Consider the following 18,914-nt stretch of genomic DNA (forward strand, 5'->3'; position numbering starts at 1 on the left):
GATATCCATAAAAGAAGGCGAGTCATTTCATCTGTGATGAATGGCCACAATGTCCCATGACCCGGTGTGGCAGAAAACTGCATCTAGAGGGTTCCATGGGCTGCTTGGCTCGCCCTGTTACCGGTCCACAACTGCCTGGCTGGAACCGGATTTCGTGATGCTCAATTCGCGCTAAGCAGTGACCCGTCGATCTCCAAAGTGGTCTAGTTCCGATGTCCGCTGACTAACGTCATCGGCCTCCCGTGCTTTCCATAGAAGACTCGCACTATTCAAGCACTTCTACATCAGCAAGAACACCGGCTTGTTGCAAAGTGACTCACCTGCTATGCTCGTCATGCCAATCCCTTAAGGATTTATTTCGTACTTATCAGCCGTGGCTTTCCGCTCTCTCAGTAGACTTCCCGCGTGGGAAAGGCCTGTCCCAATCGATGTCTGGTTCAAGAGAACTGTCTCGTACGACATCCATAACAATGAGGGCTAAGGGCACGTCGCATGAGAGACGATTGGAATAAGAGATATCCTGCGCAAGAAAGTTCACGTGCAAGACATATATCTCGCACGATAGATATCGCCCAAGAAATTCCCATCATGGAAGTCCAATCGCTCAAGAGCGATTCGACATAAGCTTTCCTCAAAATTCATGTAAAATTATCTCGCCAAAGTGTAGTCCAGTTATGGCTGATCCATCTTTGGTGCGCGTGGACGGACTGAACTAACCGCAAGTGTGAGCCCTTACAATATGATTCGCCGATTTTGTCACTTTATTCACCAATGGATTCAATTTCGATCCTCTCCAACTGGACAATGACCTGGATCCAAAAACGGCTCTCGGGTCCAATAATGGCTCCAGCATCCAATGCGAACTTCGCTCCTTCCCCCGGAATCTCTGCCCATGAGGTAATTTCGTACTTGGTTAATGGTAGCAATGTCTCATGACCCAGCAGAGCATAAATCTGCATCTAGAGGGCCGTCGAGGCCATGACGATGGATTTGTGATGGATGACTGATTCGGAAGGAGTTATCTACCAATACCTATTATTAGAGGTTGCTTCAAAGCAAACGACAGAATCTTACGGCATCCAAGCACGTGACCATTGTAGTCAACAGAGCACTGGAAGGAACATAGGATAGATATGCTCACTATGTTTAATCTTCAGTAGGAACCGGGCGAGGCGATCGGATGTCTCATGCTTTGAGATAAAATATACTGTGTACCTTGTCTCTCCTAACGGGATGAGTATGCTACAGTTAGGGGTTGAAAAGCATGAGCCTACTTCTGGCTTGAAGAAATAGGAACAAGCTAGTAAATTATGTAGGTGCAAATGCTCATTAAATTATGATTGTGCTATGAATAATAAGCTGATCAGTACAGGGGGACGAAGCTATGCTGTGTTTCATAGAGTTGTTAGCACGTGCATGGTGCTAGCATATGCTGCATGGCAGCTTGTGCTAACTAGCGTAATTCCGGATCCGTCACATGCATGGTGGCACAGCCTTTCCCACTTTACAAGATCCTATATGTCTTAAGCTGCCTGGCTCACTTCACATAGTTCTGAATTGAGTAGTTCCTAGCTGAGTGCGTCTGCACAAAAATAGTGCATGTCCACTGAGCTAGTTTATGATGCATCCCGTTCAACTAGGTCAATTGGAGATTCTCCAAGCAGGTCGGATAGCCCACTTTTCTTATTGGTGTAACCATGCATGGGGCTGCTCAAGACATTTTCTTTCCTGTTGATAGACATCGACACCGTGATGTATTCTGAAAAGGTATGGAGTCATCTAGATACGGCAAAACAAAACTGATGGTGGTGACGATGAAAGTAGAGATGGACCAGCCGTACAGGTATATATGTAGACAAGAAATGACAGTGCAAATAAAAAAATTTAAAAAACAGGGTAAAAATCGCTATACGCATTGGATACACAAACAGACAGCATTATATGCGGCATTATAGTCCCAGTACCGAAGGGTGCGATCGGCACACAGTTCCGTGATCCGACTCAGCGTGCCCCATCAGAGCCATCTTATCTTTTAGGTCAACGTGGCACACATTGCAGCGAACCGGTTGGGTCCAGGCAAGTTTCGCATGTGTCCGTAAAAAGTGTCGCGTGAGAGATCCGGGGTTCTTGTATTTCATGGTTCGCTTGCTCATGGGTAGCTGCGGATTTCCAACGCAAATAAAACAGATGACCGGTCGTTGACTTGGTTCAGTGATTACTACTGACTTGATTGCACTTTGGAGAGCACAATCGGGCTCTTCGTCCGCTGAGCACCGCGGTCGTTTCGCAGGAGGACTAGAACCCTCATCATCATCATCGGGCGGCGGTCGGCGAAATGGGATGGTTCGGCGTGTGGGTCGGCCTTCTTCCATCCCGCAATACAAAGCACCCTCATCAATGGCTCGAATCCGACGCTGGTACTCCAGTTCAATGGTCTTTCCTGGTGCAGCCATCATGCTCTCAATATAGGTCAGATGCTGCGCAGACATCGCATCCTGGCGCCTCAAGGTCTTCATGACCTTAGTATCGATCATCATCCCTGCTAGTTGACTTTCCAAGTCGATCACCGGTTGCTCGTCCCGATAACGCTTCAGGTTCTCACGTATCCAGCGGTTCCGCTGTCGTTGCTTCTCGTTGCGTAGTTCACAAACAGCCCGGTCATATCGCCGTTTCGCTTCCTTCGTCTGTTCTTCAACCTCTTGCAGTTTCTTCTGTACCTTACGACGGGATTTGGAGAGCGTCCCTGCGCCCAGAGTGCCAAAGCGGGCTTGACAGGCTATGCGGGCGCACTCGAACTTGGCCTCTCGAACTTTCCACTTCTGTTTCCGTCTGTTGACGGTATCCTGCCGCGCACCAACCTCTGGAAGCGCATTGAGCGATTTCGATTCTTCTAGAGACAGCCAAAAAGGCCGGTTGGGGTCAATAGACGCGCTTAAGGAGCAAGCAAATCGCACCAGCTCCGTTTGAGAACCGGTCTTACAGACGATGCCCTGGGCGTCGACATCGACATCCACCTCATAGTGTCGGATAAATGTGCGGATATCACTGTGCTGCAACATGACATTTTGGAGGGCCTCTAAGACTTCCTCTATCCACGAGGTTAATTGGGATCGGCCGCATGAAAGAACGAAAAAGGGCACTGACTACTGTTATTGAACGCCTTCGCTCCAGCATACCGAAGACAATAGGGCTTGACAACGTCTTCAAAACCGGTGATTTAACCCACTCGGCGCATTTGAGAACGCAATGTCAACGCGGTCATCCTCTTCTCCAGGATAATTCGATACCCAGTATTCTCCTGGTCCACTTGACAGAACACATATTTATCCAGGAGTGCGTCTTGAAGTTGCACCTCTTGTTGCCCTTTGCCGTCAGGAACGCGAAGACTATAGAGTTTTGCCGCAGAATCCAGCACGGGGCCCGTCTTAGAGATTCTCTTAAAGCCCTGGATGTGAAATAGCATAATCTGTAGACAAACATGCGGGCTCAGGGCTAGAGTTGGATCGAATATAATTTCGGGGATTTTGAACTCATTTCTGTTCCGTTAGCATATGACATCTATCAATACTTAGAGAGATCCTTACGGAGGCTTTTTCCCTAGAAATCGCTTCGTGAAGTCCAGTTTCAAGAATATGAACAGGTGCGGCCGTCCTCCATCTGGGTCTCGGATCAACTTGAGTCCCAGGTCCCGATAGCGAAGGTGTAGAAGGGCCCCAGGACGACTCGCCATGATGGCGGCGAGTTGACTGTAGAACAGGAGCTGAATTCGCCGCCAGCCACACCCGAACGTCGTTTCGGTGGTGGTCAGTAAGACTCGGGCGAACTCCACCACATCTTCAATATACATGTTCTTTTTCGGCCGCCGGTGGAGCTCCAATTCTTTTTCCTTTGCCACAAGAGCAATGACCTATACACGATTAGGGGCGGCGCCGCAGCCAGAGGGAAACGCAGGGTGTGGGCTCACATCGTCCACTTTGACCATGGTCTCTTTGCTCAGCCCAGACGACGTCTTTTGCTTCAGGACCAGATGCCACCATTTCCAGAATGACTCCAGTGAGCTCTTATAGCGAAAGCCTGGACAGCGTCGACCATTTTTACCACGACGGATATCGCACCGCCAGCCGAAGAATCCGTAGAGGAAACGGACGGTGTCATCCGAGTCCGAGATCCAGTGCCATTGCTGCGAGGGGTCCAAGCCCAGGTGCCGGCAGTGTCTACCCGTACATCAATCGTAAGAATCTCACATGGCTAAAAAGTGAAAGGGTTCCCTACCTATTCCAGTACTCGCCAGTCTCGTCTAACTTCTCCTAGGTCGTAGGACTGTACCGCTTCTGCCAAAGCTAGGAAACATCCAGCTGCTCTGCTTTAGCCAAATATTCTTCCAGAGAAAGTTGGCCCTCGTCAACAGCCTCATCGTCCTCGGAATCGCTCTCGTCGTCTAGATCTTCGCTGTCCGAGTCCGGGTCCAGATCAGAAGCAGAGTCGTCATCGAGCCCGTCGTCCGAGAAGATTTCGGTGAGGATGGAGCTGGCATCACTTTCACTCTCATTTTCAGTGTCAAGAACAGTCATAGTAGATATAGAAAAAAAGATTTGGCAAGATTAAGCGCGGTGAGGGGAGCGGGTGACTCGTAAGTGAGAGATGCAGCGGGGGGCAGAGGAGCATATATATACGACCAGCAGGGGGGCGGATGGGACAGGCAGACACTGCGGCGCTGGGGCACCCGAAGTGCTGCTGCCGCTGGAGGGAGCCATTTTTGGCTCCTGGGCCGTCATGAAACGAGAGTTGGGAAAGCGACACCACAATTCTAGATTATGTTCAACTACGCAGTAAATCCAGCCGGTAATTAGGTGTGGGGCCGTGGGAGAGTCACATGACCGTAAAATGGCAAGGGAAATGGTGCGTGGTGCGAAGTCGCGAGGCCGTGGCACGAAAGCAAAGATCACGGGACGGTGGTCTTGGCGGGTCTTGGCGGTGAATGGGAAGGCAAAAACGGCGTCAAGTGTAGCCGTTTTCGGGGTCTCGCTCACCAACACAACGTTATACACAGTTTATTTTAGTATTAAATAGTTATATAGTTATTATTATCTTTTTTATTTATTAAATATTGTTCTGGCAGAAAAATATGGTGGTGTGATGTAATGTTGGCTTTTTCTGGTATAGTACCATAATGATTGTTATAATAATAAATAGCCTGTGTCTCTCTAAATATATACTTAAAGTTTTTGGTTTAATTTAATTCTGTAATGTATCGTCTATATAAAGATATGTTGTGGCTGGAAGAGTTCTTTGATAGCTTTATAGTAATTCTATAATCAATAATGATGTTTTTTTTGATGCTAATTGACGTAAATTGATTATTTGAAGGTGATATTAAACTCAGACGTGTTTTAGTGCATAATAAGAAACATTTAATATCTGTGTGATATGTAATAGCTAATGGACAGTATTATATTATGAAAATAGTATTTTGAAACAAAGTTGTATTATATAAAATACTAATATAATATTTTAGTTTTCTCTATAGAGTAATAGTGCCATTACATAGATGATAAAAAGATATCTAAAGGCCTTTGACAAGTCTATAGAGCAATTTGAGCGAATTAGATAAGACACTGATCTATTTATCTTAGAGAAATAGGCTTATGAGAGAATTTATCGATTTTTCTTGAAAGAAAATATAGCATTCTTTCCTATCTATTATAATAGTATTTGTGAAAAAAGAGCTTTTATTATTAAGCTTTTACGGTTATCGCCGTCTCTTGAATCATACTGTATTTGTTCTAATTCATTTCCAGCTCATTTTAATAAAGATTTGCAAATTCTATGAGAAGAGACTAAAGATAAAAAGCTGTCTGCTCTAAAAGCTAGGTAGTATAAGTCGCTTTTCATTGACTATCTTAAACGACTTATAGCAATACATTTAATTAGAATAACATACAGAGATATAAAAAAGAATAGTTTCTGGCTTTTTAATGATTTCTATAATATAGTTCTCTTTAACTTCTCTTATACCTATATAATTATACTATAGAGACCATATATAGTTTAAAGCTTTATTATCAACAATTGATTTTTAAAAAAATAGACGACACGGCAAAGCATATAAAAATTAGTTAAGCTAGAAAGGAAGTGGATTAAATCTCTTATTTATAAATAGTATAATCTTATTTTTCTCAATAGTGTGTCATAAGAATCGATAACGCTCAGCCAATAGATATAACAGCGGACGCTAGTTACATAAGCAAAGATTATTAGATATTCTCGTGGGATAGAATCTCTGATTGTACCCGAGAAGGAAGAAACGCCTACACTTATACTCCCACATGGAATGACTCATCAAACAAAAGCCTGTGTCATATAGAAATGGTTTCCATACAAAAACAGACTCCGTACGAAAAGAGATCCCATACGGAAAGGATCTCCACGCGAAAAAAGTCTCCATACGAAAAGACCCACCTTACAGACTTAGGCACATAACTGCATAGTCAACATAGTAAGACTATACTAAAGAACTATATACTGACATAGTCAAGCAAAGCTTAACTATACTCACTATATTTAGGATCAGCTATATAAAGACACTCATTTACCATCATATATCTAGCTTATTATGTTTTATTCTCTTAAGCAAATAGTATACTACTATTACTCTTCAACATACTTTGCAGCCTATCATTACAATAATACTCTACTTATCCTAGGATTGCCTTACACAACATTCTCATCTTACCTTCTATTAGCAGAATACCCACCCCAATTCACATCTTGGTGACGAGTTGTTGAACCAATTAACAATAAAACACCCTCATAACACGAAGTTTTGAGAACTAGATAAGCAATCAAACCTTACTAACAAGCTAATCATAGCAGAAAATAGCAACACACCAGCAGCAGGACCAACAACTCCACACCCACCTACAAGACAAGCAAGACCAGTCGATCAAAACAATAACGATAAACCCAACAAGCAAACCCAACAAAGATTCACCACATTAAAAAAAGTCATCAATCAAATAAATAAACACATTCAAAGACTGCAAACTGCAGTCGCTGAAAAAAACAATCATATCAACCAACTCAAAGCTCAAGTCATAGCTATACCACCTAATAAAACTGGAACAGCCAACAACAGGATCAAACTACCAAAACCCATAACCTTCAACAGAACTAAATCCAAATTAAAGACATTTTTGGTCAACATAGAAATATATATCAAAGCCAACCAGATCACCCATAACAAAAAGAAAATAATCTTTGTAGCATCATGCTTTACCAATGCAACAGCAGAATAGATACAACCCATACTAAGTAAATTGTACACTACCAATAGAAGTAGTTAGAGGACTATTACCAGGGAACTGTTTTCAAACTACAGCATGTTCAAACAGAAACTTAGAGAAACATTTAGAAACATCAACAAGCTACAGACTACAGAAAGACAACTAAGATACCTACAACAAACTGGATCCGCTTAGCAGTTAGCAACCAAATTCCGACAAATAGTAACACCACTACACTATAATAATATTATTCAAATCACAACCTTTGAGAACATGCTTAAGGAAGAAATCCAAACAGAACTTATCAAACTCGACTGACCTAACAATATTGACAGATTCATTGAGATAGCGGTCAAGATTAATAATAAACTGTTCAAGACCAAACAGAAGCGACAGAAGTTTCAGAAATAGAAAAAAGTTAGAGGATTCTCTCAGTATACCAACACATCGGCAAAGTAAAGAACCCAATATAACAAGAACAGCAATATTAAGATATAGCTCAACAACATAATCAGTAAAAAAGAAATAACCAAATATAAAAAAAACAAAGCCTATTATAAATACAGATAAAAAGAATACTTTACATAACAATACCAATCAAAGCAAGGCAGACAGAACAGTAACACCAGCCCTCAGAAAATAACAACAGTCTATCAACAAATTGCAGCCATACACCAGATAATTGTGACCCCCTCGGACAGTAAGAAGAAAAAGTCAAAAAATAAACAGATCAACAAAATCAAGGACTTCTAGAGACCAATATTAAAAAAGAAAATATATGAATTGCTTAAGAATTTCAAGCAAGAAGATACCCCTAGGCAATCTAAGAAACACCTCAGACAGAGTTCAGAAAAGGAACCACCCCAGAAAGAAGACGCTAACCTAGAAGAAGCGCAACCTCATCTATAACAAGGTCAAGAGAAAAAACCAATCAAAGAACCTTACAGAGAAGACTAATACAGCAAAACCACTAGACAGCATATTGATAACCTTTCATCAAGAAGTGAAAGCCAATATCCCCTAATATTTCAAAACAGTGGAAAAGACAGAGAAATTAACCACAAAGACTTAGATTGAGAACTAAATACTCTACAACAATCACAGTTAACAAAAACAACAAACCTCAGAAAAGACGCTACAAAGGTGATCCACCAAGCAAATAAAACAATCAGACTGTTCCAGAAATGACCACCAATCACAAGGAAAGAATAGGATTCAGTCCTAAGAACCAGCACGACAGTTCTAGGAACAAGAATTAAGATTCTAGAAATAAATAGTAAAGACTCCAAAACAACAGAGGAATTCCCTGAAATCAACTACAAAGAACCAAAACAAGAATACAGTTACAAACCACCCAAACCAGTATATTGAAAAGACTCTATTCAGATATATTAACAATATATCCTTAAATACAAAGAATACCACAAGTAGACATTTCACAAATACAATATACACGGGAAAAAGAACATCGCACTTACAAATAAATTCGAATACGTCTCACTCACCAAAGGAACATAGTTGTACCACCCGATGCTTAGGCATACTAAAAGATATTCATGCATATACTACCTACAATATAGAGAACACCATCATAAGAAAATACACTAGACGCAATACTATAAGTCAAAATATCCGACTCACCTTAAAGAAAAGGAAAAAAACAAATAGAAGCTAACAGCACTGATAATCATCTATCAACCCATCCCAGACTGTTTGAAGGGCTAGAACGAATATTGGTACTATACAGAAGAAATTTGGCATCTTTTTTATAATAGCATCAAAACTAACCAGTGCTACACAAAAAAATGTCTATATTACGAAGGACGAGTTATCTACACCGATAAAGATTAGACCGAAATTATTCTATCATAGAAATAATACCTTGAAAGACACAGAAAAAGACACCACCTTATTGCCATAATTATCAAGATAGAAAAAACTGTGATTATTATTAAAGGAATAATCGACGGACATAAAGCCAAATTACTCCTTGACTTAGGAGCATTAATGAATTACATTAATAAAGCATATATCAAGAAAAACAGGATCTAAACATACAAGACAAACCTATGACATACTATATAAAATTTTGAAGGACAAATCACAATCAAAGGATTTATATGATAAACTGAAAATATTACAATCAAATCAAAAGAACATAAAGAAAGCATCCAACTAGATTTAAATCTATTCAAGCGAAAGGATTTTAATGTTATACTTAGAATGACATAGCTACAAAAATATAATCCTATCATTGACTAAAAACACGAAACAGTATCAATAAACCTGAAGATGCTACAAACAGAGCAAATAGAGATCAAACTAGATCAGTAGTTGAAGGTGAAACATGCTAAAGAAATAAACGAAATAGGCCGACAAATTGAAACACGAAGGAAACTAAAAGAAATCTACGAAAAGGAACTAAAGGAAGTGCTCGACAAGCTACCAGAGAAATACTAAGACTTTACCGAATTATTTGTGAAAAAAGAATACCGACTACCACAATACGAAAAAGAATATGAAGCAGAGATACCTTTTAAAGCAGGAGCACAGGTACTACAAGTGAAGCAATGACAAATCTCATAAGATGAACTCTGAACTACTAAGAAATTTATTGAGAAATTCTTAGCAGCCGGTTACATCAGAGAATTAAAAGTAAAGGCTTCTGCATAAGCAATGTTTATACCAAAATATGATGGATTACCACGAATGGTTATTAACTACTGAAAATTAAATAATATAACCGAAGACGACGTAAATAAAGTGTTATATCAGGAATAGAAGAGAGATTTATTATAAGGTGTAAAAATCATAACAATGTTTGATGTTAAATAGGGATATTATAACCTACAAATGAAAAATAATGATATCTAGAAAATAGTATTCCTTATAGATTTGGAACTATATGAATAGCTAGTAGTATCTATAGGACTTAAACAGCTACCAGCAGAATTTGTGAGGTTTATAATCCATATTCTATAAGAATATCTTAACCTCTTTGTTATAGTATACTTTGATAATGTTATAGTCTACTCAAAAGACCCGAAGAAACATGATAACTATATATAACTAGTTATAACAAAATTTATAGAAGTAGGATTAACTTTTAAAATCAAGAAGTATGAATTTGACACTACACAAGTCAACTATCTAGGAATAGTATATATAATAAACGGACTAAAAATACTAAAAGAAAAATTAGACACTATCCTCGAATAGCTAATTCTAATAAACGTCCACGACGTACAATCTTTTCTTGGAGTCAGTGGATACGTTCAACGATATCTTGAAAAATATTTAGATGTTACAATACCAATGATAGAATTGCTGAAAAAAGACAAACTATTTAATTAGACAGTAAGAAGACAATGATCTTTTAAAAATATTAAAGAACTCATTAAAATTGCGCCAATATTATAACTATTTAATCTAGAATTATAAAGTATTCTATAAATAGATATATCTGGATATACTCTTGGAGCAATCTATAAACAAATCAATAAAAAGAGAGAAACGCAGATTATTGTATTCTACTTGAGAAAGTTTACATCAACAGAAGTTAACTATAATGTTCATAACCGAAAATTACTCGCAATAGTTTAAGCATTTCAACAATAGTAACACTATCTCCAAGAAGTAAAACATAAAGTAATCATCAAAAGCAACCATCACAATTTAAAATACTTCACGACAACAAAAGAATTATCTAGAAGACAAATACAATAGGCCGAAGAACTAGCCAAATTCAATTACAGGATTGAACATATTCCAGGAAAACAAAATACAGCCACAGACGCATTAAGCAGACAACCAGATTACGCGATCAGAATAGAACCCCCCAAAACAAACATTCTACAAGAAGAATCAAGAGTTCTACACCACAACCACAATGCAATCATTGCGACCGCAATAAGAGTTGTTAACAATAATCCATTCTACAAACGAATACATCAGGAAACCAACAAGGATCAAAAAATACAAGAAGAATTACAAGCCAGACAAGTTACAAAAAATATTCAGAAAGACTTAGCGATATAGAATAGAATGATCAGAGTACCGCAGAATATAACTACGGAAGTCATTCAGCGCTACCACAATCCTCCAATAAAAGGACACCAAGGAGTTGAAAAGACAATCAAAATAATTATCCAAACATTCTACTTTCCTTATATCCAAAAAAGGGTTAAGAATTACATCAGAAACTGCAACGAATACAACAGAAACAAGGCAGTACACCATAAACTCTTTAAAAAAATGCAAATACTGGAAGTATCAGAAGAAGCATAGAAAAGTATCATTATTAACTTTATCTAAGGACTACCGCAGTCCAAGGACCCAGTAACAGGAGTTACCTACACCAATACCATAATAACAGTTAACCGACTTACAAAATATATTATCCTAGAACCAACACTAAAGGATATAATAGCAGAATAATATATAAAACTTATATTATAAAAAGTTTTTGTATAGACCAGATTACTAAATAAACTTATTATAGACCAAGACAAGTTATTTATATCTAAATATTAATAGACAATTACAAAAGCATGTAGAATATATCACAAGTTATCAACTGCAAATCACCAACAGACTGATAGCCAGTCCAAGAGAATAATTCAAACAGTTAAACAGTATTTTCAACACTATTTAGATTAGAAATAAAACAATTAGGTAGAACTACTACCATTAGCACAGTTCACATTAAATAATACAGAAAACACTATAACAAAACAAGTTCCACATTTTACAAATCTTAAATGACACCCAAGAATGACATAGTCTGAAGTACTACAAGAAGAATTATCTAAAGCCACAATAATACAAGTTAACAAACTACAGGCACTCCATCAAACAATATCAAAAAACATCAAGTAGGCTGAAAACCAAATAAAGACCTACTACAACAAAAAACACAAAAACGCGCCAATCCTTAAAAAAAAAAAAAAAGTTTACTTACTATAATAAACAATTAAACAGAAAAAATTCAACATTCTAAACAAGAGACTAAGCAACAAACTTGACGCTATTAAATACAGACCTTTCATAATTCAAGAAAAACTTGCTAACAATAATTATAAACTCCAACTACCAGCAAGAATAAAAGTACACCCAGTATTTCACATCTCATTATTAGAACCAACTGAAAACCCAGAAAACAGTAACGACGAAGCAACCAAGAATAAATATAAAGTTGAAAACATTCTAAAAAGAAAGTTAGTGGAAAGAAGAATCTTTTACTTAGTCAGCTAGAAAAGATACAGACCGGAACACAACTAGTCTTCCGCACGACCCAGTAAAACCCAGACCCAACCCAGACCCAACCCAGACTGGGTTGGGTTTTGGGTCAAACATGTCGACCCAGTAATGGGTCTGGGTTGGACTGGGTAACCCAGTACTGGGCCTGGGGCCCCAAATTGGGTTACAAACATAACAAATATACCAAGAATTCTAATTGCATAACTTATGCATTTTGTAGTTGTATTTTTGAGTATTTACTTTACAGATTTATTAGGAAAAAAGGTAAAAGAAAAGCCTTTATTTAGAATTTACATATTTAACTAATGATATTCAAATATATCATCTTCCCGGCTCTTACGTTTCCGCCCTGATACCCGTGTCTGTGTACAGGTTGGTGGTAATGACGGTGAGCCTGGACTATCTGGTTCAGCAGCAGATAAGGAAGTCGTATCTAGTCCTATATCCTCCATTTCATTCTCTGGTCCATTTTCTAGCTCATCCTCTTGCTCCTCTGTATCACTAATTGGATTGATCTCATCCTTGTTAAGCTTCTCTTCCCTTTCTTCTTTCGCCGCCTCAAGCTCATCCTGTGAGAAGAATTTTTCAAGAAGCTTTGCTTCCTGTGCCTCTATATCGAATTTGGATGTACAAAGAAACATCATCAACTCCTCAATCGTCTCGGTCTTCATTCTCCCACGACGATAGTGACAAACATCTCGAGCAGTATTAAAGAGGCGTTCCACTCCTGCACCAGTGGCTGGGAAGGAGAGCGCATCTCGCGCAAGGGCGGCAATAGCTGGAAAGCGATATTGATGCTCTTTCCAAAAGATAAGTGGCCCAACAGAAACAGTATCTAGTTTAAGATTAGTGAACTAGCAATACATAGGTAGTGGATAATCACTGACCACTATCAAGATATTGACTAATTTCATCAGTCATCGCTCGTGGCTGTATATCCTTTCCATCAAGCATCTCCTCCAGCCTTGAGCTTGGTTGAGCTGCAGTGTGAGAGCTGTATGCATCCTGGCTTTGACTTTTTACTTGCGCTTGGTATGGGATGAGGGCTTGCTGAAAGGCGTTGCGATAGATATCTCGCCACTTCTGATCCCAATCGCTAGAGAGAAAGAATCTAAATTTATTCACTGGTGCAAGCATCGTACTGACGGCATAGATATGCCCTCGAATAGTATCGGTTTGAGCGTAGTACTCATCAAGCTTGGTCCGTCCAGCGTCCAGTGCGTCCAGCATTTGTTTCTTCCATGGGACACGCTTCCGTTGTAGCTGTGTCTGTGATCGCTCAAGATGATCAAAAAGTCGGTTGTAAATCTTGAACACATAGTGGGCAGTGACGTCTCGAGTCTTTGATAACTGGGTTGTATAATCGAAGAACGGCTCAGTGATACAGAGAAGATAGTCAATTTGGCGCCACTCGTGCTCGCTAAGTAGCATCTCCTCACAGTCATACTCTGCACAAAATAAAGAGAAGATAGCACGTAGCCGTTTGGCCCGGCGAAGCATAAGAAATGTAGAATTCCATCGTGTTTTCACATCTTGGATGGGAACAATCTTGACGTTTGTTGTCTGAAGATTGTAGAATGTCTCTCGGCGCTGGGGGCTTGCATTTATATAAATTGCAAGATAACGTACTTTGTTCAATGTAGAAGAGATCTGACATTGCTTCGCATTCTCTTGAACCAGCCTGGACTGACTCTCTGTCCACTTTGTCTCCGCGGATTCATTGGATGGAACTGCCTTAATCCGAACAAGAAGCTGATTAAGACTGAGCTGGATAACATGGGCAAGGCATGGTATTCGTGTAATAATGACACCATCTGATAAAGCTTGTTGGAGAGACGCAGCTAATGCCTTATTGTTTGATGCATTATCTGTGGTCAGCCCAAACACTCTATCTTCAATGTTGTTCTCTACCAGGGTTTCCATCAGAACACCACTTAAGTAAGACCCCGTATGTGTACCGTGAAGTGGCTTAAAACCAAGAAGCACCTCACGATAAACCCAATCACTGTCGATAAAATAACCAGTGATCGCCATAAATGCCTGCGAGAATGGAGATGTCCAACAGTCAAGCGCAATAGATATCTTTGAACCAGCAGGTAGCGTACGAAGAACCCGCTGCTGCCGGTCTTTGACCAAGCTCCCTAATCGGCGACGGATTGTATCGGCAGACGGGATCACTGGAGCGACAAGAGCAGAACGCGCTTTGTAGATAATCCGCTTAAATGATGGATGCTCGATGAGGTGGAATGGTAGCCGATTGAGAGTCAGGAATTGCAAGATATCGTCTTCCCAGTCCTCTTGTAAAAAGGGTATATCTGCTGAGATTTCGCCCTAGGAAGACATACCATAGATTAGTATCTAAGTATCGTTTCACAGTCTAAAACATACCTCTTTTTGGAGAAACTTTGTAATCTCTGCCTTCTTTCCCTTCTCCGACCGTAGGCACCCAGCTGTCTTCAGATGTTTCTGGATTGTTGATGTGCCGTGATACTGCGCTTTGCCGGAACTGTTCAGACTCAGGGAATAAGGATGCTCAAGAATCTTTCCACAGCGTTTGCACATGACCTTTGGTGTGCCATCTACACCCTCAGCAACCTGGTTGTAGCTATTCCAGATCACCGTGTGGCGATGTGAATCCCAGTTGATCTTTCTTTTCCGCCCATAGTCCGTCTGTAACCACCAGTCGATAAACTCGTTGTGTGACATCTTGTCGTAGAGAACAAACCTATTCCGGCGATCAGGTCCAACACGTATCAAAGAAGGAGGAACGAGGAGGTCATCTGGCCGGTGGAAGCCAGAATCAATTGTATGATGACTTGCGGATGGAGTGATTTGTTGCGTTGAGAGAGATGGAAGATCATCAATATCTCCACTATAAAGTGACGATGTGAAGTCGGAAAGCTGGCTTTGAGACATGACAAAAGATATGTAAGCATCACGAAGGGGAGAGGTAAAGGGAAAATATGAATAACATACTGAGATGGAAAAGCACTACAATTAGAAAAATGAGAAAAATGAGAAAGTCAAGTTAATTGATATGTCAGATGGAATGAATCCTTGTCCTCTCATTCATTGGTTTGGTATACTGATATTATGTGGACCTAATGCATTATCCCTGTAATAACCCAGTAATAGCCCAGAGACAACCCAGAGAACCCAGTCAAGGCCCAGTCAAACCCCAGTCAAACCCCAATTCCCACCCCAGTTTCCCCAAGCCTAGCCAAAAAAATTCATCCCGTCCTACTTTCAAAGTTGAAGCCTTCGACTTAAATGTAGATATCTAGGTATTCTGACAAGCGTCGGAATTATCAATAGAACGGTTTGATATTCTGACAACAGTAGAACATTTAAACAGTTCAATACATTCTAATATTCCCCGAAATATTTATTTGATTCATGTAGAAATGTATAATGTGTGAATATATGTTTAACATATATAACTACATCGGTACGACGATAGATGCGCATTTTCCCACCACACCGTAGATACGGCCTTTCCATGTAGAACGAGGCATTGTAAAAGATAAGCAACAGTGAATTCGATATGCCCTTTTCATATTTAAGAAATTCCTTAAAGATTTCATTGATTTCCTGGTAGAAAGTGTTCTATTTCAGTGTAAACATCAAAACGGGAAAAATGACGGCGTGTAATTTAAATAATTATACCATAATTTATGCCGGAACTGGGTCGAAATGGGTTATTTCTGGGTTTTCTGGGGCCCCAGTGACTGGGCCTGGGTTGGGCCTGGGTTATGAAGCTTCGACCCAGACCCAGACCGGGTTGGGTTTTGGGTCGTGACCTTCGACCCAAAATGGGTTATGCGGAAGTCTAAACACAACTTATAGAAACCAGTTAGACACTTAAACTACCCCAAAAAGATTCAAGCATTTCGCCAGAAAGAAACTCAGAGAGGACATAGTCAAACTCATTATTAAATAACACAGGAAACTCCTAGATAGCAGCCACAATCATCTCATTTAATTTTTGCAGCTCAGCCTCTCATTTCCATTCCTCCTCCTCCTTTTCCTCCAAATGCTCCAACTCCTCCACATCCTTTATATCCGTTTAAATAAATTCTCCAGCACGCTTTCGGAGAAGTTTCCTTTGTTTATACAAACGAGCCCGTTTAGCAAGGAGAGCCTCAAGCTCAGCATTCAACTGATTATCATCGGCCTCAATCTTCTCTTAAGCCTTGATAAGCTTTTTCCACACCAGGTCAGACAAGGCCATATCGCGACACTTGCAGCGACCAAAACCAACGCACTCGCTACAGCGACTCAAAATTTCAGATTTAATACAAACCTTCCCTTAGACTGCACAACGATGACAAGGAATCAACAGAATAATACCAGACTATTCAATACGCAGCCGAAGATTTTTCGTATTTATATTTTGCTTTGACGACATGGTCAGAACATCACCACCAAGAATGTTAACAAGAAAGAAATTCGCCTACCTATACGACAGAGGGCCTGCAACTATTTATATGACTGTCGGGATGCCAGCCTTTAAAGAAAAGGATTATCATAAGAATCATGAATGTTCAGCTAATCAATAAGTAGCAGACACTACTTACATAAGCAAGCTGCCTAAAACTCCTATAGAATAGACTTGCTAATTATAGGAACAAAGACAAAAATGACTACACAAGAACTCATATGATCTAGACAATACAGATACACTGGTTTAGTAAAGACACACCAGGTAGACATACACCCTAAATAATACAGCTGCACCATTTCTATACAAATACACTTAATACAGAACCACCTACCCTGTACAAATACACCCGGTGCAGATGCACCCCAGCAGTACACATACACCATATCAGTAGAAATGCACCATGGCACGTAACTATACAGGTAACATAGCCAAACATAGCCAGACTATATTTGGATATGTCAACAACATAGCCAATAAAGCATCGACTATACTCGCTATATTTAGGATCAGCTATATAAAGACACTCATTTACTATCATATATCTAGCTTATTATGTTTTATTCTCTTAAATAAATAATATACTACTATTACTCTTTAACATACTTTGCAGCCTATCATTGCGATAGTACTCTACTTATCCTAGGATTGCCTTACACAACGTTCTCATCTTGCCTTCTGTTAGCAGAATACCCACCCCGATTCACATCTTGGTGACGAGTTGTTGAACCGATTGACAGATATCTTCATATCCATCTAGATTACGCTGAATAAACCTCACAGCCGCAGGAACATTCTATCCTAATTTTATATCGCCGTATACAATAGATCTTGGGCCATTTGCAGTCATCTAAATTGCTCCCTAATCAGACTGGAGATCAGGATTATAGATGCTGATTTCCCCTCCAGATTTGATGAATATTCCGTCTAGAAGGGCTTTACAAACTGGCATGATAATGGATGTTCTATGGAGATGAGCCAGACTAGGTTCATTATATATATGGTTAAATCCCGTTTCTTTGTATAACAGAACTAGAGAATCACGTTCGATCTCTTTTTCCAATCTATCTCTGTAATATTCCAATAAAGATATAAAACCATTCCAGTTCTGAATATTTTCTATCGAGCCCCATTGTTACGGGCTAGGTCCCGTCTAGTCTTCCGCACGACCCAGTAAAACCCAGACCCAACCCAGACCCAACCCAGACTGGGTTGGGTTTTGGGTCAAACATGTCGACCCAGTAATGGGTCTGGGTTGGACTGGGTAACCCAGTACTGGGTCTGGGGCCCTAAATTGGGTTACAAACATAACAAATATACCAAGAATTCTAATTGTATAACTTATGCATTTTATAGTTGTATTTTTGAGTATTTACTTTATAGATTTATTAGGAAAAAAGGTAAAAGAAAAGTCTTTATTTAGAATTTATATATTTAACTAATGATATTCAAATATATTATCTTCCTGGCTTTTATGTTTCTGCCTTAATACCCGTGTCTGTGTACAGGTTGGTGGTAATGATAATAAGCCTGGACTATCTAGTTTAACAGCAGATAAGGAAATCGTATCTAGTCCTATATCCTCTATTTCATTCTCTGGTCCATTTTCTAGCTCATCCTCTTGCTCCTCTGTATTACTAATTAGATTGATCTCATCCTTGTTAAGCTTCTCTTCCCTTTCTTCTTTCGCCGCCTCAAGCTCATCCTATGAAAAGAATTTTTCAAGAAGCTTTGCTTCCTGTGTCTCTATATCGAATTTGGATATACAAAGAAATATTATCAACTCCTCAATTGTCTTGGTCTTCATTCTCCCACGACGATAGTGACAAACATCTCGAGCAGTATTAAAGAGGCGTTCCACTCCTGCACCAATGGCTGGGAAGGAGAGCGCATCTCGCGCAAGGGCGGCAATAGCTGGAAAGCGATATTGA

At 39.8% G+C, this 18,914-nt stretch overlaps 3 protein-coding genes across 3 annotated transcripts; 1 reads left to right on the forward strand and 2 right to left on the reverse strand.

The window, feature by feature from the left end:
- Positions 1-1,949: 1,949 nt before the first annotated feature.
- Positions 1,950-4,571, reverse strand: TRUGW13939_04842 (uncharacterized protein; the record flags this gene model as incomplete). Its single annotated transcript, XM_035488008.1, has 7 exons — positions 1,950-3,088; positions 3,145-3,160; positions 3,227-3,536; positions 3,585-3,907; positions 3,965-4,214; positions 4,273-4,307; positions 4,350-4,571. 7 exons carry the CDS (start codon positions 4,569-4,571, stop codon positions 1,950-1,952), a joined length of 2,295 nt encoding a protein of 764 aa, XP_035343901.1.
- Positions 4,572-6,869: 2,298 nt separating this feature from the next.
- TRUGW13939_04843 (uncharacterized protein) lies at positions 6,870-7,295 on the forward strand (the record flags this gene model as incomplete). Its single annotated transcript, XM_035488009.1, has 1 exon — positions 6,870-7,295. A coding segment is annotated over one exon (426 nt), but the record flags the coding sequence as incomplete, so codon positions are not given.
- A 6,126-nt stretch (positions 7,296-13,421) lies between these two features.
- Positions 13,422-15,458, reverse strand: TRUGW13939_04844 (uncharacterized protein; the record flags this gene model as incomplete). Its single annotated transcript, XM_035488010.1, has 3 exons — positions 13,422-13,962; positions 14,713-14,873; positions 14,931-15,458. The coding sequence occupies 3 exons, from the start codon at positions 15,456-15,458 to the stop codon at positions 13,422-13,424; spliced, it is 1,230 nt and encodes a 409-aa protein (XP_035343903.1).
- Between the last annotated feature and the right edge of the window lie 3,456 nt (positions 15,459-18,914).

This window comes from Talaromyces rugulosus, chromosome II, assembly GCF_013368755.1.
Source record: "Talaromyces rugulosus chromosome II, complete sequence".
Lineage (NCBI taxonomy): Eukaryota > Fungi > Ascomycota > Eurotiomycetes > Eurotiales > Trichocomaceae > Talaromyces > Talaromyces rugulosus.